Consider the following 25,141-nt stretch of genomic DNA (forward strand, 5'->3'; position numbering starts at 1 on the left):
AAAATAAAATAATATCTACACACAAAACAAAAGTAAACATATATGTAGAAAAAATAAATATTGTTAATATATTATTGAAATAAAAACAATTCCCCTATTAAAAAATAATCGAGAGAATGAATTGAGGGTGAAAACAAACATTTTTAGTACATAAATGAAAAAATCTATCTTATAGAATACAAATATCATCTTAAAAAATGAATCTATCATACAAAAAAAGGGCAACTCAGTAGAATCATTCATCTTGCTTTCCTTGAATATCATTTTCACCCTTTCATTCCTTTTTAATGGACTTTCCTTGGGGGAGGTGAAGTCGTTAATTTTGTTCCTGAAATAGAAAAGTGTGTAAAATTTAAAGATCATTCAAATCATAGTAGTTGTGCAACTATTAAGGAAAATGGAAGTAAAGAACCATTGACTATATTAAAAATAATAGTAGTATATAAAATATATATTGCTAAAGACATCAAAATTCAGAAAATGGATTAAAACAAACAACAACAATAGATACATTGACAGGGTAATGATGTATTGTAAACCATATATCTATACAAACTCAAAACTTTAATCCTAATTACTATTAATACAGATCAACGCTTATTATGTTTTCATATTTAAATTTCAATAACTTCTATAAATCTATCAACGAAGGATATATTAGACACTTTCATAATACGATGAATAATTTAATTATAGAATAATTATATAATCCCGATTTCGTCGTTCTCTCCCCTTCCACTATTCACATTAATTAAACTGTTTCAATTACTCCCCTTAATTCCAATTTTTTCGCCTTTTCGCCGTTCTCTCTCCTTTTCATCGAAAAATTGCTTGAATTTTGCAGTGAAATTGCGTTGATTCTTTGTTGATGTTGAATTTTGTGTTGAAATCGTGTTGATTCTAAAATCTGTGTTAATTTTATGAAGTTCTTTTTTTTTTTTGTATTGAATCGATCGTGTTACTTTTTTGTTGAATTCTGAAATCCGTGTTTATTTTTTACGCTGAAATTTCGTTGATTCTTTTGTTCTGCTATTGATGATTTTTTATTTTGAAATTGCGTTGATTCTTTTGTTCTGCTGATGTTGAACATTTGTTGAAATCATATTGATTCTAAAATATGTGTTTATTTTTTGTAGATTTTTTGTTGAATTTGTGTTTAATTGATCGTGTTGCTTTTTTGTTGAATTTTGAAATTTGTGATGATTTTTGCGCTGAAATTTCATTGATTCTTTTGTTCTGTTGTTGGTGAATTTTTGCGTTGAATCATTTGTTTTGCTGATGTTGAATATTTTGTTCAAATCGTATTGTATCTATGTTGATTCTAAAACTTGTGTTGTTTTTTTTTTTTTTTGTAGATTTTTTGTTGAATTTCGAAGATGTGAATATTTTGAGTTTTGGAAGGTGGGAGAGAAATTAGGAATACAAGAACCGTTCACCTTATAAAAATACCCTCTGTTGACAAAATACATGCTCTTGTTGAGATGGAAATTCTATGCAATATTAACCAAAGATCTATTTTAATTAATGTCTAGGATTAAAGTTTTGAGTTTGTATTAGGTATATGGTTTGCATTTGATCACATCCCTACCTAGATTATCATTAACATTAAAAAAAAAAAAATACATAATCATGGAAAATCATATAAATAGATCGCTTGAAAAAAAAACAATTCCCCAATCACAAAATAATTTAGAGAATGAATTGAGAGTTCCAAGCAAACATTATTAATACACAAGTGAAACAAAAATCTAATGTAGAAAATCAATTTCATGTTAAAACAATATTGATGTAGAATTAGAATGTTACCTAAAACCGGATTAGATTTCTGTAGAAAGTGTAGCGAAGAATATAGTGGAAAAAAGGTAGGAACATGTGGATTACAGACTACAAAATGTCATATATTTATAGTGAAAAAATGAAGCTTCTTCCAAAACCTTTTGTATAAGAAAAAAAAAAAAAAAAAATTTAACTTCCCAAATTCAAAACCTATAAATTTACACCTTAAATATAAGAAAATTATTTGGTGGGGTTAAGGCTTTATAAAGACACATAAATCATTTCCCCAATATCCCGTAACGGTAAAAAACGTACATAAAGTTAAGTCAATAATAATTTGATAATTAAAGTATTCAATTTGTATAATAAGTGGCATCGTATTGCTTTGGTGCTAATAATAATTGATAATTATATATAGTAATTAACTATGAGTGATGAGCATTAACTCGATCACCAATGTAAATTGTAATGTAACATTGAAAACCGTACGAAAATTTAAATTAACAATAATTTGAGAGTCAAAATATTCAATTTCTATAATAAATAGCATCATAATAATTGATAATTATATACTACTCCTCCGTCCCCAAAATTTGTTCTACTTTGACCCGCCACGAGTTTTAAAAAATGCAATGAAAAGTGAATTAAAAAAGTTAGTGGATTATGAGTCCTATTTTTATATATTAATTTTATAATAAAATGTGAGTAGGAATGAGTTAGTGGAATATGACGTCCACTACCAAACATAGTGAAAAGTGAAATGGGATAAATTTTAGGGAAGGGACGGAAGTGAAAAAATTAGACAAATTTTCAGAGACGGAGGTAGTACTGATTAATTTGATTTTAATGGTCTCATGATTACATTTATATGTATATAAAGAAAAATTGCTGCGGTAGTTTTTTTTCACTAATATTGATGTCATTTACTATTTGATAGAAACTAAGTTCCTGATATTAAATATATTGCCCAAAAATTATAAATATTAGAAATTTTGCCCAAAATTCACAGATATTCAAAAGAAGGTCAAAACTCGCCCTTTATATATACTAATATCACGCTTGTGCTATTGCACAGATTAATATATTTTTAAAATATTAATTTTTAATTTTAAATTAATAAACAAAATTAGAATCAATATTAGCAATAAACAATATGAGTAACAATTTTAGTTATATGAGAATAAAAAATGTATACAAATCAATATTGAAACATAATAAATTTGAAACAAATTACATAATATAATGTTTAAATATTAAATTATGGAATAAGAATATAAAAATCTATCACAATAAAGAATTAAACACAATGGATATTTACTCATTATTTTTAAAACTTCTTTATACACTACATTAACTTTAAAATTCAAATAAATCTCATCATTATAAACTAAAATTTTCAATTCTTCACAATTCGTCATTCTTCAACAATACTCATATGTAAAATAACTTGTTTGTCATATTTAAAGCCGTCCGCCTCACCTAAAACTACAATAAAATAAAGAACAAAATCAAGCGGCAATGCATAAAATCAACAATCAATATGTATTAAAACGATAATCTGTAGGGCAAAGCATAAGATGAGACCCATGAAAGTATACAATAGAACAATTTACACCACATGCATTCGATGAAAGAACAAAAAAATATTTCTATTTGGAATATTGTATTAACTACTCCAAGTAATAATAAAGTGATAGAAAGTTATTATTACATCAGCATACAAGAGGGACAGAAAGAAAAATAATTAGTAGGTAAGAAAGTTAATACTATAAGAGAAAACAAAACCTTAATAACTTCTCTCCGGAGCCCTTTGTCTGCAGAGCTGTAGTAGCCATATCTGCTTGTGGCCAAGGTGGAATTCTCATGTTCTGTACATTCTCCAAAGGGAACCCATTCATCCAAAGCGGCTGAAAATTGTTTGGAAAAGTAATACAAAATCAACTGGCTGGTGTTCTGCCCCTCTCCATATTCATCAAAATAAATACAAAATCAAAGAGAACATATAAAAGGGATTCTTCCTCTTACTGTCAAGAAGTTCGTCTAAATCGTCGGAGTGGTCAGCCATTTCTCGTTTTCTCCAACTTTAATGTCGCCCCTTTTAAAACGGAAAATATCTACTATGGAGTTGGGCATAAAGTAATGAGTTTATAGGTAAAAGAATGACGAAATGAATTAAAGGGTTTAGTGCAAAATTAACGTCGCTAACTATACCACTAATCCACTAAATGTGGAAACTAAATAGCTAACTCTTATCGAATTAAATAGCTGACTCTAAACCAAAATACGTTGTATTCAATATTTATGTTAATATTTAAATAATAATATCTATTTTAAAAAGTCATTTCCCTAAATACCCCTAAAACTCTCTTTATTTCCCTAAATACTCTCAAAACTCCCCTTTTATATATTGTATAGATATACTAGGGTCCATGATCAATTGAGATTTTTTAGGCTAATTGAGAAATGAGATGCAATATCAGTCACTCATTTTTATAAAATGAGTGGTCCAGATTTAGCCACACAAAAAATATTTTTAGATTAATTTATTATGAAAGGGTATGATGGTCATTTCGTGTTTTAATTTAGGGTTCTTTGAATTTGGGCGATTTCTGTGACAGTAGCTAAATCCACCGCCCTTCGCCACCTCTCCCGCCTAATCCTCCGCCGCCCTCCACCACGACTCACCGTCTAGACCCCCACTCCGCTCCTCAAAATCTCCTCCGCCGCCGAATCGCTGTTCCTCGTCACCGTCGACGTATCGAGATCCCTGATAAACTCATGTTTTAGTTGGTTTAATTGGTCTGTTGAGGTACTTAATGATGAGTTTTGATGCTTGAATTGTCTATTTGCAGCCAATGATCCTATCTTTTGGAGTTTCATGTGTTTGTTGAGTGTTCTAGGATGAATAGATGAAAAAGAGGCAAAAATCCGGCCGATTGTGCAAAGGAGGCAGCAGAGCCTTCAAAGGCTACACCCGGCCGGGTAGGACGGAATCAGCATATGAGATCAGAAATGGGTCGAAAAACGACACCCGGCCGGGTGAATTTCCAGCACAAATATTCCACCCGGCTGGGTACAATGAAAACAGCGTGATGAGTCCAGAAAGGGGTCTGAAATGGCCACTCGGCCGGGTAGATTTCCAGCACAAATATTCCACCCGGCCGGGTACTGCAGTTTGACGCGTCTGAAAGCTGAAAACACGATTTTTGAAGTGAAAAAAAAGATAAGAAAAAAGCTAGGGTTGGATCCAACGAGATTCATTCAACACTTACCGCCTCCAACACTCACACACACCCCCAAAAACACCTTTGAGAGAGGGAATTGAAGATTGAAGACTTCCAATCGGAAGATTGAAGTTGTCATTCCATAGATTCATTCTCACAGGAGTATCTTAATCTTTTCTCCATGTATTTCATAGAATCTTTTGTTTTGAACATGGTTTTTATGAAGAACATGAGTAGCTAAACATTCTTTGTAGAATTCTTGGTGATGATGCATTAATTTCATAGTTTTTATCTAATTGATTTTGCTCTTACCTTGGTCTTGTAGTTATTTGATTATTCTTGAGTTTATTCCTTTCAATTGTTTGATCACCACTTGTTTATGTAGGATTAATTAGATTAGTCGGAGATGAAATAATTAATCTGGAAATAAGAATAATTCACACCTTAATGCAGTAAAACTCGGGAGAGTTGAGGTTTTGAGTGAGGTCTTTGACCTAATAGAGCTTTTAGGAGTTAGGGGTTTTAGGATTATAAGGAGACTTCAATCCTAGCACCTAATCTGCAGGTTTCTCACCTCGGGAGGGGGTTTAATCTATAATTGTGGTTGACTTAGTAATTCTAGAGACACCAAAAGGTAAGGCAATTTGATTGGATAAGAGCTTGGAATTGTGCATCGGATCCTTGAGTTCTACAATTTTCTCCATATTATCTTTTCACTCCGTGTTTACTTGTTTTTATTTATTTATTTGTTCATTATATGCTTTTCGTAGTGTTAGAACAAAACCAAACATTTCCCGATTCTCTAGATAGTAGTCAACATTTGTTCGTGGTAGTTAAGTTGATACAAATTAGTCTCTGTGGGATACGATACTCTTGCTTGCTAGTTGCTACACTATCCCCGTACACTTGCGGGTATCACTTATGTTAAAATAAGTCGAGTCAATCCCCGAGCTCGCCCGTCCTACAACCAGCCCCGGCCAGTACCTGCATCTCCGCCTCCGCGACTGCCGCACGGTCCTCGCCATCTCCTCTCCTCCATCGATCGCCGCCTCCAGCGGCGTGTTCGAATCTCTGTGAGTTTGTTTCCCTTCTCAACTCTTCAACTGATTTTAATTTACATCAAATTAGATAGATGCTCTGCATTTCTTTTTTTGGTGTGATTTGTAAGTACCTAAAAACTTCAATCACATTAAAAAAAGAAATGCAGAGCATTTATCTAATTTGATGTAAATTAAAATCAATTGAAGAGTTGAGAAGGAAAACAAACTCACAAAGATTCGAACACGCCGCTGGAGGCGGCGATCGACGGAGGAGAGGAGATGGTGAGGACCGTGCGGCGATCGCGGAGGCGGAGATGCAGGTACTGGCCGGGGCTGGTGTAGGACGCGGCGAGCTCCGGGGGATCTCGATACGTCGACGGTGACGAGGAACAGCGATTCGGCGGTGAAGGAGACTTTGATGAGCGGAATGGGGGTCTAGACGGTGAGTCGTGGCGAAGGGCGGCGGCGGAGACGTCGAGGCCGCGGCGGAGGATTAGGCGGGAGAGGTGGCGAAGGGCGGTGGATTTAGCTACTGTCACATAAATTGCCCAAATTGGAAGAACCCTAAATTAAAACACAAAATGACCATTATACCCTTTCATAATAAATTAATCTAAAAATATTTTTTGTGTGGCTAAATCTGGACCGCTCATTTTATATAAATGAGTTGCTGATATTGCATCTCATTTCTCAATTAGCCTAAAAAATCTCCATTGATCATGGACATATATACTAGTGTTTAACCCACATGCGGTGCATGACGAAATAGTTTTTCATCCAGTTTTAAAATTTTAATGGATTAATTAAAATAAGAAATAATACAACTATATAATATTTAAAAATAGAAAAATATACTATATAATAATAATTTAAATAAATATATGCTCCTCAATTATTTTTTCACCTAGAGACATAACATTAAACATAATTGAAATGTAATTAAGACAAACATAATTATTTGGACAATGATAAGGAGACTATATCAAGTGTTGACACTTTTAACAAAATAATAAATCGATAACTCATAATATTCAAAACGTCAAAAATTATGACCATAAAAAAATTCAAATGATAAACTACACAAAAAACATGACATTAATTGGTTGAATTGACACTATTATATCTATACATATATAAAAGACGAGTTTTGGCCATGTTTTGACGTATTTAAAAATTATGGGGTGAATTTAAATTATTATAAATATGTAACTCATGAATATTTATTTTAATAATTTAATGTGCACTTTGACTAATCTTTAAATAGGATAATGAGTATTTAACAAATTTTGTAACTTCTACTCTTTTAATTTTATAATTTATGATGTTTTAATTTCATGATCTCTCATATCCTAACTTTGTGCCTATAAAAAGCATAGAGTTGTATATATTAATTACACACCAACAAAAGCATTCCCCATTCTCTCTCAAGCTCTTAACATTTTATTGTATATTTTAGAAACATTGTATTGCTCAATTTTTGGAACTCCATCAAGTTCATCGGTGCCTGCGGGTTTGAGATGTTATATATGTTAGGAGGAAGTTGTTTCATCTTTGGGGATAATACGTCAATTCGAGAGTACTAACCATAATGTACTTTGTCTTGCGGAAAGAGGGTTTTTCTCGACTAGACTTATACTTCGGTTTTTTTATAATTTCATTGTAATTTCCATTTCATTTATTGTTGTTTTTTTTATTGCAATAGTTAGAGTACCGCGTGTATATGGTTCGGAAATTCTATGCTAATATTTTTCACAACTCTTAGAGATGGAAGAATTGTAACATCCTTAACTCAAACAAACATAATATTTATCTTCATCTTTACACAATTTATTATTTTTATATATTTGTATTCTCACTTGTGTTTGTGTTGTAATTATATTATGTGGTGTCAAAAAAAAAAATATTTTATAACTTATAATGAATTAATAAGTGGTGCGTATATTTGCAATGAAATAATTAAATCTTTTAAAATATAGTTGATCAAACAATTAGTTGTTCAAATAAAATAAATAGTTTGCTATCAAATTTTGGTTTACTAATAATACTATTGTTGAAATTAGGATTTGACACTTAATTGTTCCGGGATACAACTGATTTTATATAGATAATCTAATTATTTTATATATAGGTGATCATACTAAGTAAAATATATACTTATATTAAATATATTTTACAAAAAGAAAATTTGCAGTATTGAGAATTGTAAAGTAGCATAAAAAAAAGTATAGATGTTTCATATTCCAACAAGCCACGTTTTTAAAAATACAATAAATAAAGACAAACGTTCCAACATTCAAAGGGGCTATCATTATTCATTAATATAATAGTGTTAATTCAACCAATTAATGTGATATTTTTTGTGTAGTTTAGCATGTGTATTTTTTTATGATCATACTTTTGACGTTTCGAATATTATGAGTTATCGATTTACTATATTGTTAAAAGTGTGATTTACATTATTTTTAGTAGAGAAATATGAAGGATTGTTTTAAACATATTTTTTAAATGTGTCTAACACTTGATATATCTCTTCATCATTGTCCAAATGATTGTGTTTGCCTTAATTCCATTTCAAATATGTTTAATTTTTATGTCTTCGTGCATCGCACGTGGGTTAACACTAGTTAATGAATAATGATAGCCCTTCTGAACATTGGAACATTTATATATATTTATTACACTTTCAAACGTGGCTTGTTGGAACATGAAACATCTATACTATTTTTTATAATTCTCAATACTGCAAATTTTCTTTTTGTAAAAATATACTCCCTCCATTCCGCAGTAGTTGAGTCATTTCATTTTCTACCCTCGTTTTGGAAAAATGATAATAAATAGTTAAAATAGAAAGAGAGTAAAGTAGGTAACAATAAAGTAGATACGAGTCTTATCTATATTATTCTCCCTCTTACTTTACTTTAAATCCACTTTAACTATTTATTAACATTTTTCAAAAACGAGTGCAGAAAATGAAATGACTCAACTAGTGCGGAATGAAGGGAGTACTTAATATAATATATATTTTACTCATCATGATCACCTATAGATAAGATAATTAAATTCTCTATATAAAATTAGTTGTATCCCAGAACAATTAAGTGCTAAATCCTAACTACAATAATTGTATTATTAGTAAACCAAAATTTGGTGGCTGACTATTCTATTTTGTTTGAACAACTAATTGTTTGATCAACTCGATTTTTATAGGTTTAATTATCTCACTGCAAATATACATATTATGCACCACTTATTAATTTATCATAAGTGATAAAATATTACTCCATCCGTCCCGTTTAAGATGTCACGTTTTCCTTTTTAGTTTGTCCCAACTAAGATGAAATATTTCCTTTTTTGGAAACTTTCTCTCTCTAATTAATACACCCAACCACTATTTCTCACACCTTTTCTCTCTCCAATTAAAACATTCATCTTTCTTTCTCTCTCTATTTTAATACTTATACCCACATTTTCTCTCTCCAATTAAATACTTAAACCAACAACTCCTAAAATCCTGTGCCGACTAAGAAATGTGTCATCTTAGCCGGGACGGAGGGAGTATTTTTTATGTGACACCACTTAATATAATTATAGTGCTAGTGACAATATAAATATACAAAAATCATAAATTGTGTAAAGATGAAGATAAACATTATTCATGTTTCAAGTTCAGGATGTTACAATTCTTCCATCTCTAAGAATTGTAAAAAATATTAGGATAAAATTCTTGAACCATATACACTCAGTACTCTAACTATTGTAATCAAATAAAAAATAACAACAACAAATGAAATGGAAATTGCAATCAAAATTATAAAATAAACCGAACTATAAATCTAGTCGAGAAAAACCATATTTCCGCAAGACAAATTACATCACGGTTAGTGCTTTCGAATTGACGTATTATCCCCAAAGATGAAACGACTTCCTCCTAACGTATATAATATCTCAAACCCGCTATTTTTTTATGGAGCTCCAAAAATTGAGCAATATGATAAAATGTTCAGAGCTTGAGAGAGAATGGAGAATGCTTTTGTTGGTGTGTAATTCATCCACAACTCTATGCCTTTTATAGGCACAAAATTAGGATATGGGAGATCATGGAATTAAAACATAATAAAATATAAAATTAAGAGAATAGAGGTTACAAATTAGTTACTTTTAATTAATTATAATATTGTAATTTATTAGTAGTTAAATTTTTGAATTCAAAATTGACCATCACATGTATGTTGGACGACTAATAGTGTAATCATATAATAATATTGTAATTGATTAAGTGTGAAGCTTGAATGCAACGGTTTCTCATAATGCAGCGTTTAATTTTCTGAATTCATTGGGTTTCTCCTTTGAATGCAAATATTCCAACTTCACACCTTATATTTATTAATATTCAAATTTGTACCTAGAATTTATAAAAATTGAAAATAAGGCTAAAATTCTTTTTTATATATGTATAGATTTGGTCATGTGGCTTAAGCATTGCACCAAATGAATATATGCTTATAAACTCCGATTTTATTTCACTTCAGATCAATTACCACGTCATGTTTTTTTTATCTGGGATGACTTCTATTGAGATTAATGCATTTTCCAACATTTAAATAACCAATAGTTAAATTGGTAAAACGTCATCTCCTTTTATATGAACTGTGTAGGTTTAGTCAACTAGTTGATTATATACTAATATCCCTAATTCTCTATGGATTGTTCGGTATGCAATATTATATTTTGTGATTAAATATGTATTGTGTTTTGTTTATGAGATTGAATCTCACAACTTTATTCCATCCTAGATGTATAATCATATACTAATAATTAGTCATAGTCATCAGCTATAACTAAAATAATCTCATAACTCAATCATAGACAAACTATCCCATAATAATTAGTTTTGGCTATCGAAATGGCACCATAGGTGATTTCTTCTACTCTTTATTCAACCAAGTCTACAACATTAATAATTTTCTATACAAAGTATTTTATTATATAAAATATTTTCATACGTATAAGTTTCCAAAGTATCCCCATCTGGATATGGTATTGTCAGCACGATCCTAAGTAGGCTGTACTTCATGATCTCTGCGTAAGTGAAATTTCATTAATTACGTAGATGCACTTAAAAGGACTAAAGTAAAGAGAAGATATGAAAAAAATGCCGGCCCAATCAATTTTAGAAAAAAAATATGCAAAAAGACTTTAGAGACTTTTCATAGAGGTGTGATCAATTGCTAACTTTAGTTGTTAACTAATTAGCGCAGTGTATAAAAAATGTCAACACGATGACATTAAAATGTCAACACATAATTTTGTTGAACTTCAATATAATGTGTTGATATTATGTGTTGACATTTTAATGTCACCGTGTTGACATTTTTAATACACAACATTGATGAGTTAACAGAGTTAGCAATTAATATAGTTAGCAATATAACGCACCCCTAAATTGGGGTTATTAAAATAATATCGTAAATATACGAGCCAATCCATTTACTCCCTCCGTCCCCCATTAGGAGTCACACTTCCATTTATGCACTCGTTTTATAAAAATGATAATAAATAGTTAAAGTGGAGAAATGATAAAGTAAGAGAGAGAATAATTCAATGAAAAGTTTTCTCTACATTATTCTCTCTATTACTTTACCATTTCTCCATTTTAACTATTTATTATCATTTTTATAAAACGAGTGCAGAAATGGAAGTGTGACTCCTAATGGGGGACGGAGGGAGTATATAGTTTAAATATGAATACACTTATTGTGTAGATTTGCATTCAAGTAGTAATATTGAATACACTAGTTTGGAGTTGGGTAATTGATGTGTAGCAGCATTACAGCTTGTTCGCGGATGGCATGTCGTTCAATATATGACGCATGGCCGTTTTCTCCTCCGGCGGTTATGCTTCCTTACAGCATCACATTATTTCCTCATTGTAATCTCACCTCAATAAATACCCATACTAAATTACTAATACAATTAATTCTTTAAAAAAAACTAAAAAATGAACACTACTACTACATCAGTAGAAAGCAGCAGCATTTGGGAAACACAGCCACAGGCACATTCGCTGAGCTATGTAGTAGTGTTAGCCGTGTTGATCTACTGTTTCCACAGACCCCGAAAGGTCTACCTGATGGACTTCAAATGCTACCAACCCCCGGCCCACCACCGCGTCACCGCCACCACCTTAGCCGAGCACATGGAGCTCATCGGCACCTGGTCTCAACAATCCATGGATTTCCAAAACAAAATGATCCAGCGCTCGGGCATCGGCAACCACACGTGCCTCCCGGAGGGCATGCACAAGTTCCCGATGGACCACTCCCTCTCCGCCACCATCCACGAGATCCACACCGTCTTCTTCCAAATCGTCCACAACCTCCTCACCGAAAACAACGTCCATCCCCGCGCCATCGACGTCATCGTCACCAACTGCAGCCTCACCTCGCCCACCCCCTCCCTCGCCTCCATGGTCGTCAACAGGTTCGGCTTCCGAAGCAACGTCAAGGCCTACAATCTCTCGGGCATGGGGTGCAGCGCTGGCATTCTCGCTCTCCATCTCGCTAGGGATGTTTTGAACGTGCACGGAAACTCCTTGGTTTTGATTCTGAGCATGGAGTCCGTGGCCGCTAACTTCTACAAAGGGGACACCAAATCCATGCTCCTTTCCAACTGCTTGTTCCGCATGGGAGGCGCCGGGGCCCTCCTCTCCAACCGCCCCCGCGACCGGCCCCGCGCCAAGTATGAGCTCGCCCACATCGTCAGGACCCACCTCGGGGCCAACAACGACGCCTATGACTGCGTAATGCAGCAGCACGACGCCAAGGGCCACACCGGCGTCGCACTCTCCAGGCTCATTACACAGGTACAATAATAACTGGACCACTGGACCACTCATCCACCAGTTTAATAAAGTGAAATTACTTAAGTATTGTTAGTAGAGAATGAGTCTTACATAAAAAAAAAGGTTACTTCCTCCGTCCCAGATAATTCGTCTCACTTTGACTGGGTACAAGTTTTAAGAAATGTAATGAAATGTGAGTTGAAAAAGTTAGTAGAATGTGGGTCCTACTTTTGTATATTAGTTTTATAATAAAATGTGAGTAGGAATGAGTTAGTGGAATATGAGATCCAGTACCAAAAATGGTAAAAAATGAAATGGGAAAAACTATGTGGGACGGACCGAAATAGAAAGATGAGACAAACTATATGGGACGGAGGGAGTAGTAGTTTATAATTTAAGGAACAAATAATAAAATGAAATAATTAATTCTCCATTCATTTCATAAAAATATGTTCAGTTTCCATTTCTGTCGTCCCATAAAAATATGAGTATTTAAATTTTAGGTGGCAGGGGAGGCGCTGAAGGAGAACATGACGGCGGTGGGGAAGGTGGTGCTGCCGTATTGGGACCAGGCGGCGTACGTGTGGGGCGGGAGCGTGCCGGAGTTGAGGAAGGGGATAGAGCATTTCTGCATCCATGCGGGAGGGAAGGCGGTGATCGAAGCGATGAGGGAGAGGCTGAGGCTGAGGGAGAGGGACGTGGAGGCGTCGAAGATGACGCTGTGGAAGTTCGGGAACACGTCGTCGTCGTCCACGTGGTACGCGCTGGCATGCTTGGAGGCGAAGGGGAGGGTGGAGAGAGGGGACAAGGTGTGCCAGCTGACGTTTGGGAGTGGATTCAAGTGCAACACCGCCGTTTGGAAGTGTGTCTCTCCACCTAGGATTCAAGCTTCCAATGTCTGGTCTACTGATATCCATATGTATCCTCTTCATCTTCCGCCATCACCATGACTTCATTCATTGTTATTTACTCTACAATAAATTAATTATTCAAAATTAATTAGAATGGAGATGGACAATGTATCTGAGAATGTGTGCATTGCGTGTCTCAAGTACTACAGACAGTAATGCTATTCCATGCTGCTTTCTCAGTATTCACTTTCAAAACAAGACTTTTGTCATTGATTGTTTTTCTTCAATTTCCAACATCAAACCCAAATCTATGTAATGATGAACATCAAATAAAGCCGACATATCGAATCCAAACAATGTAGGACTATTAAATTTTGATTTGCATCAACTATAGTTGTGGTATGAGGATAGATCAACCGAATTGTGGATGGTCAAAGCTGCATCAATAAAAGTTGATGAGTCACAATTTATATCATACAGCATGGTACTTGCATTTTGTAGTCGTGGTTCGGTTATTCACAATTTGTCTCTAGCAAATTGGTGGAGGTATACGAAGGAACGACTTCTCTACTCCCAGTCGGGTTTCCTTTCCAGGTCTCGCCGGTGTTGCATGTAGGTCGTGATGCACTTGAATTGACTTTATAATAAAATGTGAGTGAAGTGAGTTAGTGGAACGTGTAATCCACTTGCCAAAAATAGGAAAAATGAAATCAGAGTCAGTTGAGACAGGACAAAATGATAAAATGGAACTTCATTGAGGACCGGAGGGAGTACTATTGGCTTAGAGCATCCACTATGGGGCGGATTATATCAATTTATAGTCCTTCACGTCAGCATTCTATAGTCCTACCTTTTCACTTGCCGTGGGTGGATAATTATAGCCATCTCTATAACTCGCCTTATCTTTTAACAACCACTTTGTGTTTATTTTTATTTTTTTTAATTTTTGAATATAATAAAATAACAAAAATATAGTACTCCCTCCGTCCCACAAAAGATGTCACACTTTCCTTTTTAGTTTATCCCACAAAAGAAAAGATGTCACATTTCTATTTTTGGAAAAAGTTCTCTCTCACATTAATATAAAAATTATATTTTCTCTCTCTATCTAACACACAAAACAAAACCTCCTAAAATCACGTGTCATCCCACAAGTGTGACATCTTTTGTGGGACGAAGGGAGTACATAAATTTAAAACCACAATATGAAAATCTTCGTTTTGTTAAAAAACAGAAAAAGTACAACGCGAAATACTAAAAAAAACTACAATTTCAATGTGTACATGACCAAATTTTTTCAATGGGAATTGAGCTGGGAAAATAGATTGTAAGACGTGGGAAATGAAAATAAAATGTGGTGTATTTATAGAGTGGAAAATAGGAAAACAAATTAGAAAACTATAGTCTGGACTTTAGTCCGGGTGCCCAAAGTGGCCGGACTATACATATGACGGGTGTATGGGGCGAGGCTTAGGGCGACCATCTGCAATGGCGGACTATAGCCGGACTATGCAATGGTTCGAGCTATAATCTGCCCACTGCGGATGCTCTTACCTATGAGACTAAATATCACAAGAAACCTGCTCTGTTTTTACAAGTGTTACCTCATCATAATCTAGGGATAGATCATTCGAGAGCTCCAACATACAAATGAGGGAAAGGCAGATAATGAAAACTTGCTAAATAAGTCACCACCTTTTCACCATGGTGTCGGATAAAGAGTGGGGAACCCACGTTGGAGAAGAAGGTCACGTGCAAATCCGAAAGAACAAATCTCATGTGTTATGCACGTGCCCTGCTTCTCCAACGAGGGCTACTCACCCATAGTTATTGAATTAAGAACCCGCAAGAAACAATGGAAGGCACAGCTCCTGTATTTGTTTATATACAGGACGATCGAGTTATATCAATGGAGTGGCCATTCTTTAAATTCTCTTCATATTATCACGCAAGAAAAGTGATCTACATTACTTTTCTGTCAAACAAGCATATTATTGATTGTTTTGGTTTTTGGGAAAAGGAAAATTAAAGGCATGTATTTTCGGGCATGAAAAGTCATAATTGTTTTCTACTTACCTTGGTTGCATGATGAGAAACAGAGTGAAAATTCAAAATGAGCAATGAAATTATGAGAAACCCTCTAGTCTTTTTTTCACCCCTAGAGAATTTGACCTATTTCACACGTTCAAGTAAATCTTTTTCATCCTCCTTTTGACACTTTGCATCGATCTTTGCCATTGTATTTGCGTCGAATTTATGCGGTGGGTAAAATTTCTCGGGCATGTACAACAATGATAAAAACTTTGACAATATTAATGGATGGGAAAATAAATGCAGAAGAAAAATACTCCTATGTAGGAGGTCTAGGCTGTCGTGTTCTGCGCGAGTTTCCCCGAGAATATCTTTGCTTATATAATTTTCTTTTCCATGCAGCATTCAGTTTTCGATCCAAAATATTTTTAAAAAAATAAATTTAAAATTAAAATCAAACCAAATAGAATTACTTGAAACAATCAAACACCAAAAACTGAAATTTGAACGACAAAATTCAATTTGAACCCTAAAACCAAAATCTCAACTAAAAAAATAAAAACCGAAAAATTGAAATTGCACAAATATATCTAAAAAATGAAGGGAAAAAAATCAAAATTTTCAAAAATTAATTTTCTGTAATTAACATAAAAATATAGTACGTCGCATTAGCCAATTAATAAATTCTGACACTTATAAACTATAATATTTAATTATCATAACATTTGTAAAACTACATTTGGATTCCATTCAGTCTTTCTATGTTTGTTATGTTAAAATTGTTCAATATCCCTATCAAGTAACAGGGTCCTTATACTTAACTTTGCCTAATATTTATGTACAGTTTTGTAAACTTACGACCTTAATTACGATATAAATCTAATTGGTCTTCTGATCTGCCATAAAGAAATTCAACGATCCTTGTTAACATTCTCTTTTATGAAATGTATGTCAACTTTTATATGTTTTGTTCGGTCGTGTTAAATTGAATTTTCTAAGATGTTGATGATCACGTTGTTGTTGAAGAATAACTTGCACAGTTTTAAAGTTCAATTTTGTCATCAGTTTTCTGTAGTCATAGGATATCGGTCAATCTACTTTAGATTACTCAAAACTTTTTCTCGATGCTTGACGAAGAGCAACCACCTTTCATCTTTTACTTCTCCATGTCTCAAGGTTGTCTCCGGTGAAAGTAAAGTGCCTAGCAGTGGATTTCCTATCAATAGGATTTCCAGTCTAATCTGTATCGATTTACCCAATCTAATTTGTATTATCGGTTTACCCATCTATTTTCAAGTGACATGTGTTTGCCAAAAAAAAGTCTTTGTCTTGTTGTCCATTTGGAAATGTTACACAAGATGGGGTTGTTCAAACCCATCTTGCCTATTTGGAAATGCATAACTCAATCATTTCCAAAATTCATGTAACTTTACATGTGCCTATTTCGAGAATCCAGGTTCTACATAAGCCCATTTCAAAAATCAAGTTCCTACATGAGCCTATTTTACATGGGCCTATTTCAAGAATCTAGTTTCTACATAAGCCCATTTCTAAAAGCAAGTTCCTACATGAGCCTATTTCGAGAATTTGCTATTGAAAGTGACCTCATTTAAATCCAAATATCATAAAGTTCAATTATAAGTAAAAGACACGATATTGATGTAGTGCTAAGTGAAATCATTTTGTTTCCACGAAGACAAAATTAACAATAAATTTTCAAAACGTATAGATGAGTTAAGTGGGACCTCGAGAGGATATTGAAAGGGGCTTTAACCCATTGGACAAGTCTCGTATAGCCCATTTTGGCGTCTACTGGCGGCTGATTCATTCAGCTGAGACCACTTTTTTCAGAGATTAAGAACTTAATTAATTACTTTTTTAATACAGTATTTCATTAATTTTTCTGTTTTTCATATCAATAATATTCTTCCAAACCTATTATACCTCTGTTTTGCGATTATTAGTGACCATCCATCAGTACCAGAACATATATTAATGATAATATAATTGCGTATAATAAAGATAATTAAAACATTACTATTTTCTGTTTTCCATATCATTAATATTCTTCTAAACAAATTTTACCTTTTTATTATTATTATTATTAATGATCATCCATCGACACCATTATATATATAATAATGATAATATAATTATCTATAATAAAGATAATTAAAAATTATATTACTATAGAATTCCTAAAAAATACAAAAATGGCAAATACATAATAAAAAATAATCAAATAAAAAAAATTAATTACATCCGCTGAAATGCAATATATAAAATACACAACTGGTGTTTATTACATTTCATAAATATTTTAGCATGAATTGAAATTATGGGAATTAAAGAACATATTATTGTCAGCAATCATAGTAAACGAAAATAGACACTGAGCAAGAAAGAGATTATAGCAAAGATGAAATATTACAAAGACATCAAAGAAAAGATTTTTTGTTGTAAAACTATAACAAATTTGGTTTTTATCTTTAGTGAATGAAAAATCATAAATTTGGTATAAATTTTATTTTTCTAATATAATATGGAGTATAATTATATATATACTCTCTCTTTCCTACTATAGTCCGAGACATTTCTTTTACACAAGAAATTTATGAAAATAATGTTTAGTGAGTTAACTAGAGAGATAATAATATAAAGGTTAGGTGAAAAGAGACAAAAATAAGAGGAAAAAAATATATTAACGGTATTGGTACTGGGTGAAGGAAAAAGTGTCACAATGCGAGGAGGCCCGTGTTGCTAGAGGGGGAGATAGGTGGGACACCGACTGGGGCACCTCTCCATTGGTAGGATTCCGAGTAATGGTGGCGGTCCGAGCTAGGGAGCGGTGCCCATTGTGGAGGCTGGGGGGGTAGATTGGATTTTTTTTTAAACCCAAGTTTCAAACTCTAAAAATACAACCATGTTTTCACATTCATTTCATGGAAGAAATTTGGATACAAACACTAGCAGATTCTAGCATATGATTTTTAAGAATATTAAGGGAGTCATTTTGTTATTTATATTGTTATTTATTTAAATATATAATGTGATTGATAACTAAAAAATTCAAATTCAGATTGTTGGAATAGAGGTATGGAGAGAGGTATGAAGTTGTAGGAGCTGACATATAAATTGAGGAGAATGATGATGTGTTACTCAGGAATACTTAATTATAATGAGACAATTAAAAAATAAAAACGATTTAATTATAGTGGTATAGAGGGTATATTAATTTTATCTTACTATTTAAAATATTTATAAATTAATAAAATTGTAACAAATGATACCATGAACAAATTCAATTATAGTAATTTGTATATTAATATTAAAGAAAACTTTTTGAACTAATGAAATTGCGACATATGATACCACTTCATTGGGTAATAAATAGAGGATGGAGGGAGAGTTTGCAATCTTATTTATTCGATAGTCACCATGGATTAAGGAAAGATTGGCATGTAGTAATATTCTTTTATATTAGTAGGATGGAAACAGAGACATGTTCATGGTGTATGCTTGTAAATTTGTAACCCGATAAGATTTACAATTCTTACCTGAAACCAAAAATTTAGGGTTAGGGTTGTAAATTTTTAACTTGATAAGATTTCAATGAATTATATGATTAACCCGAAACTCACTGGGTTGTCTCGATTGAACTCCCTGCATAGAGATAATACATAATGTTTGGTTGAATAATTCACTTTCCTACAAAACTTTTAATCAACACGAGGGAGATCAAGGTGGACAAAATTTGGACATAAGTAGTTTTTCTTTCTCTCGTCAGGGACACTGAAACATTTTACTATGCCTTAATTGCTAGTAAAAGATAAAATTAAATTCTTTTTCTTTAGGTAATTTAAAATTTTAAATACGAATTGAAACGTCAGTTATAGAACATACCATAAAATTTATATTTTACATCTTCGTTTTATGTAGAAGTGGCCATTCAATTTCGTGAGATGCACATTGGATTAAAACCATAGCTAGAGCTCTTTCTAGAGCTCGTTTATTCCAGTATGAGTAGCATATAGCAGTAGTAGTATGTATAGTTCACTAATTAAGAAGACCACGGAGAATCATTGGAACAACTTAATGCTAAAGCCTAAAAGTGATTGAATTTTCTAAGCCAAATGTTTGTTAAAAGTGATTGTATTTTCTAAGCCAAATGTTTGTTAAAAGTGATTGTATTTTCTAAGCCAAAATGTTTCATATTCGAATTTCACTAACACGTAATGTGAAATTCGTTCATTACAATAGAGAGTATATGTTTTAATATAAATTGGTAAAATAAGAAATACGAGAGAAAGAGCAAAAGCAGTGGATCATATTTAAAAATGGGAAGAGACTAATTTTTGTGCTGGAAATGAAAATAATAGACCTTGTTATCATGGATTAAAACTACACATTTTCTTATAAAGATGAAATCCTTTTAAATATGACATTTTTGAAACCTCGTGTTGTGTTTCCATATTTCACTAATAAGGAGTACACTAGTTTGACAAGATTTAAGACTGCACGTTTTATTTTAAAATGATTTTCCAAGTAAGGAAAATAAATCATTAATATAGTGAAATTGGAGAGTGGAGAATTAACAATGGAGGTAGTCGATTTCACCATAAAATAGACAGGTGAAATTTTTCAAAGCAGTCTATTTATGGATTTGGATTAATGCCACGGAGCCGTTTCGATCTTATCCAGTCGTCACGTGTTATCGCCATCACAATTCCCACAGATCTCATCCAACGGCCCACATTCCATCACAATCCCTAAAGTTGCTCGATCTTTAACGCCCACTCCGTGCATAAATATCTCCACTCAAACCAACACCTCTCTCAACTTAAGCATGGGATTACTCGATCACCTCTGGGACGATACCGTCGCCGGCCCCCCGCCCGACACCGGCCTCGGAAAACTCACGAAACACGCCACTTTTAGCTTCCGATCCAATTCCGGCAAGGGTACGTCGAAAGCGCTGAAAACAGATCTAGCCTAATCTATTGCATTAAACTAATCGGATTTCGGTGTAAATGGATGCAATTTGAGATGTAAAATTGATGAACTGTGTAATTGCAGAATCGGAAGAGAATCGAAGATCGTTTGGAGAAGATGAAGTGAGAGTGACTAGAAGCATAATGATCGTAAAGCCGCCGCAAGGGAGTCAGAAGGACTCGCCGCCGGTTTCCCCCGCCGGCTCCACTCCCCCGGTGTCACCTTTCGCCGGTAAGGTTTGGAAATCCAAATTGAAGCTCGTTTAATCAGTTTTTAGATATTGATCAATTTATTGAATGAGCTAAGTCTTTGCCTGCATAATGTGTTAGGTAAATGGTGGGGCATTAGATAATGAGATTGTATATATGATTTGGATAATAGATAGAGTACAAGATATTTATTAATTCTAGCTAGTGAACTAAAGAGAAAATATATATTTATGGAAAAGGTCACTCTCTTTGAGGTAGTTGGTTACACTTAATATGTGAAGCATGGTCATCTTTTAGAGGTTTGTAAAAATGCTAAGATTAATACTCCTTTTTTTATTTATTAGGGTTTTGTTTAGGGTTCAGTGACTGTTATACCGGTTTTAATGAGAAATTGGTAAATTAATTATAACAAAATTAGATTAGGTATGTAGGTAATTAGTTGTGGATATTGATGCACATATTGCTCCATGTAATTAGGCGGAGGAGGGAAGGAAGCATTCCGTTTCCGGCGGAGGTCAGCGTCATTTGCTTACGAGAAGGCAAGAGTTGGCGGAGGAGCCGGTGGCTCTCCTCCTACTTACGACGTGTGATATTTACTGAAGCGGCGACTGGAAACGAGAGACTGTTTTTGTAATTAGCTATGTACATGTATATATGCGTATTATATATATGTATGTCGAGCCTTTTTCTCGTTTCTCTTTGCTAGATTCCACGAGATATAACGTGAGGCTTCATATTATTCACATGATAATAAAATTTATGATAATGCTAATACTCGTTTACAAGTGAACAGCTTCTCGATGAAAATACTAATACTCTTTTATAAGTGAACTGCTTCTCACTTGAAGTATAACGCTCTGGATATGCAACTCCTCACAATTTTATAAGGGAACGGCGTTTGGCTACGATGTTATATTCACTAATCTGGATCAGATATATGAACTCCATTTTTTATGTCTATTGAAATAAATCCTACATACGTGGACATGCTCCTTTTACTTTTATACTATATTATTGGCATATTACGTATCCAAGGTAATTTTTTGAAAGACATTTATTCAATAATACTATATTGTAAATTAATCTGTATATATAATACAATATGTTTCTTCCGGTGTCTTATCCAGTTAGAAAAATCACTACTTGAAAAAGAAAACACCAAAATTAGTATTGTCTCAAATCAATCCTTATTAATTGTTTTAAGGTTATTATTCATACCAATATTGTTGCATGCATCTAATAGTTTATCGTTTGAATAATGCTATGTGGCCATAATGTGGCCAGCCACACAATGGCATTTTCGTAAATAATTATAAAAGTCAACGCAATAAATTAGTAGTAATAGTTAGTGCTAAGATAATTTTAGTTAAGTACCCTTTTCTCAATTTTTTGCTTAAAATTTAAATTTACAACATTCTCTCTCCATAACAATTTATGCACAATTTATGAAATAATTTATGCACAATTTATGAAATAATTTATGCACAATTTACGTCAAATTATATGTATGTTGTATTGGAAATAATCATATCATACCTATTAACTAAGAGAAATCACAATTTATCATAAATAAATTGTGGTAATAACTAATAAGTATGTATGCTTGCATATAGTAGTTAATATATTTTATGATCATGTTTAATAAGATCATGTCACACTTAGTAATATTTATAAATATAATGTCTCACACTTATGAAATTATTAATCATATTATTTCATACTCCTACAATTTATTTATTTTCAAATATATTTTATAATTTGTTCATATATCAATTTATATACTTGAAAATTGATCACTGAAAATAGAATTGAAATATCAGGAGTATATTTTATAAATAATTAATTGAAATTTTGAAATAATTTGAATAATTTTTAGTACTTCATTCATAAATTTTCACTTGAAAATTGATCACTGAAAATAGAACTGAAAATAGAACTGAAATATGATGAGTATATTTTATTATGACTTCAAAATTAATTATACAGCCGTACATATTAAATAATTTGAATAATTTTTGGTACCTCATTTTGAATTATTAAAATACGTGTTTGATTACAAATAAGTGCATGTTTGATTACTAAATAATTTATAATAACTAAAGATTAGTATAATTTAAATTGATCAAAATAATTAAATTACATAACTAAAGTGTATGGTTCAATGTTTTTCAAATGCTGGCATTGGGAAATAACTAAGAGATTTTTTTTTTTCATCATGACTTAGAGTTGGTTCTATTAATTTTCGCATCAAATAAAAAATGGAGAATGGAATTTGAAGTTCTAATTGTACGTATTAATGGTTGGATACAAATAGATACTACTACTACTAAATAGATATTCAACATAACTATTTTATATTTGAGGGTATATTAGTCTTTAAAAAATTGTTACTCTCTAGATGCATTAATTTCAGCGATTTGGTATTAACAACAAAATTTTAATAATTTTTTAATATTATGGCTGGCCATAATGTGGCCATTTAGCACCACTCTTATCGTTTACTCTCAAAATTCAAATCGTAGAAACTTGAATGATATAAATTTTATAACCACGATTTCATCCTCCATAATTAGAATTTCAACACATCCTCCATAACAACTTCTTTAGAGGCGGCAACGACGTGCAATTAAGATTTTTGTGTATGGTTGTTAGAAATATTGAGGTCTCCGTGAAATAATAGCTCGTTCCCATGATAAATTACGACTATATTCCGAGCACAACATATAAATTAGGTTCGATAGAAAGTTATTAGTTAATTTTATACAGTTTTTATGATTATTTTTGAAGTTACAAACTTTTTATTGATTTGCCAACTCTTTACAAAGTCCACAAGCTAAATTTTGAGGAGAAGCGAAATTGTATGCACAAATATAGGCGCTAGCTTCGCCTCTAAAGTGCACCACCAACGTACAATTTTAGTTAGGGATCACAAGGATTTTGAGGATTAGTGATAGACTTAGAGCACTCCCAATGGTGCCGGCTAAAAGTCGGCGTTTTTTCGCCGTCTATCGCCGAGTTATCGCCGACCAATGGGAGAGGTCGGCGATAATTCGGCGTTTTTTTCTCCCGTTTTATCGCCAACCGGCGAAAAATCGTCGGATTATCGCCGAATTATCGCCGACCACTGTGGGCGATAATTCGGCGATAAATATATTTTTTGTTTTTTTTTTTAATTTCCCCCTATAAATACACACCTTCTCTTCATTCTCTCCCCATCCTCATCCCTTTTTTTAATGTTTACCCGTGTTTAATACAACGAACTTTATTACTATTATTTGTTTTGTTTTATAAATTAAATTAGCTAACTTTATTATATACAAAAATAAAACAATTAAATTAGTGATGATGTAAAAATGAAATGTTGAGTTAGGGAGAAATAAAGGAGAAACCATTGGAGCAGTTGGCTAAAAGTTGGCTAAAAACTGGGGATAAATTATGGTGCTGATGTGGCACTGATGTGGCAGGAGTTAGGGAGAAATAAGGGAGGTATTAGGGAAACTGTTGTGAATGCTCTTATAACCTCTAAAGTTTTGTCGTCCTTCGTCATAGATAGTATACCAAACCAAATCTGGAACAAAATCATCGTAATTTACATCGCGAATAAAACTTTCGCACCTTTTAAATTTAATGTCTTTACAATTTTTTGGCAAAAATGAGCAATTCATAATAGAGCAACGAACATAATGTTTGTACCAAAATCATAAAATGCTCATATATTTACAAAATAAACCTTAGTATAATATTTAAGTGTTTAATTTGCTAGCCAGGGCAAAATATATTTGACCAAAATCATAAAATGCTCATTCTTTTAAGGCTTTGATGTAGTAATATTTTAGACCAATCATAAATGATCCTATATTCAAGACAAAAAATGAATTTCTGTCTTGATTCAATTGCCCAAACTTCAAATCACATCTATGGGAGAGAGGAAAGGGGTAAATAGAACTTGAGGCATGGCTCTGTTCTTTGTTTTTTTTTGGTAACTCAGTGGTGTGGCTCTGAAAATTTTTTGGGAGAGCTTGTGGGGACGGAAATGGTCAACGGACTTTCACATGATAAACAAAAAATTTGATCATCAACTTGAATCTGTTTTGATATCATGTAAAAATGGCTAGTTCAAAAGATTATGCTTTTAAGAGAGAGAATTATCCATGCTATAACAGAAGAAACATGATAT

The 25,141-nt window shown here is 32.8% G+C and overlaps 2 protein-coding genes and 1 long non-coding RNA gene across 4 annotated transcripts; 2 read left to right on the top strand and 1 right to left on the bottom strand.

Annotated features, from left to right (window-relative positions):
• Nucleotides 1–3,214: 3,214 nt before the first annotated feature.
• LOC148923248 (uncharacterized) lies at nucleotides 3,215–3,966 on the bottom strand. Its single transcript, XR_016132335.1, has 2 exons — nucleotides 3,802–3,966; nucleotides 3,215–3,683 (listed from the first exon to the last, which is right to left on the bottom strand). It is a non-coding gene; the product is annotated as an uncharacterized LOC148923248 (long non-coding RNA).
• Nucleotides 3,967–12,054: 8,088 nt separating this feature from the next.
• LOC125203529 (3-ketoacyl-CoA synthase 7-like) lies at nucleotides 12,055–13,911 on the top strand. Its single transcript, XM_048101895.2, has 2 exons — nucleotides 12,055–12,902; nucleotides 13,385–13,911. Exons 1-2 carry the CDS (start codon nucleotides 12,171–12,173, stop codon nucleotides 13,829–13,831), a joined length of 1,179 nt encoding a protein of 392 aa, XP_047957852.1. The 5' UTR covers nucleotides 12,055–12,170; the 3' UTR covers nucleotides 13,832–13,911.
• Nucleotides 13,912–20,564: 6,653 nt separating this feature from the next.
• On the top strand, nucleotides 20,565–21,658 carry LOC125204468 (Dormancy/auxin associated family protein). Of its 2 annotated transcripts, none has more exons than XM_048103131.2 (3): nucleotides 20,565–20,724; nucleotides 20,840–20,991; nucleotides 21,442–21,658. In XM_048103131.2, the coding sequence occupies exons 1-3, from the start codon at nucleotides 20,610–20,612 to the stop codon at nucleotides 21,562–21,564; spliced, it is 390 nt and encodes a 129-aa protein (XP_047959088.1). In that variant the 5' UTR covers nucleotides 20,565–20,609; the 3' UTR covers nucleotides 21,565–21,658. The 2 variants fall into 2 exon arrangements, with proteins under 2 accessions (XP_047959088.1, XP_047959089.1); XM_048103132.2 differs by having other exon boundaries at nucleotides 20,840–20,986.
• The last annotated feature ends 3,483 nt before the right edge of the window (nucleotides 21,659–25,141 follow it).

Source organism: Salvia hispanica, chromosome 6, assembly GCF_029641045.1.
Source record: "Salvia hispanica isolate PSC_SH4W2 chromosome 6, Shi_PSC_v1, whole genome shotgun sequence".
NCBI lineage: Eukaryota > Viridiplantae > Streptophyta > Magnoliopsida > Lamiales > Lamiaceae > Salvia > Salvia hispanica.

Bases quoted from the DNA above. Each gene is read 5' to 3' on its own strand.
- LOC125204468 (XM_048103131.2), top strand. From the start codon at position 20,610: ATGGGATTACTCGATCACCTCTGGGACGATACCGTCGCCGGCCCCCCG. The intron at 20,725-20,839 runs GTACGTCGAAAG...GTGTAATTGCAG, and splicing joins CCGATCCAATTCCGGCAAGG to AATCGGAAGAGAATCGAAGA. The intron at 20,992-21,441 runs GTTTGGAAATCC...CCATGTAATTAG, and splicing joins TGTCACCTTTCGCCGGTAAG to GCGGAGGAGGGAAGGAAGCA.
- LOC125203529 (XM_048101895.2), top strand. From the start codon at position 12,171: ATGGACTTCAAATGCTACCAACCCCCGGCCCACCACCGCGTCACCGCC. The intron at 12,903-13,384 runs GTACAATAATAA...TTTAAATTTTAG, and splicing joins TCTCCAGGCTCATTACACAG to GTGGCAGGGGAGGCGCTGAA.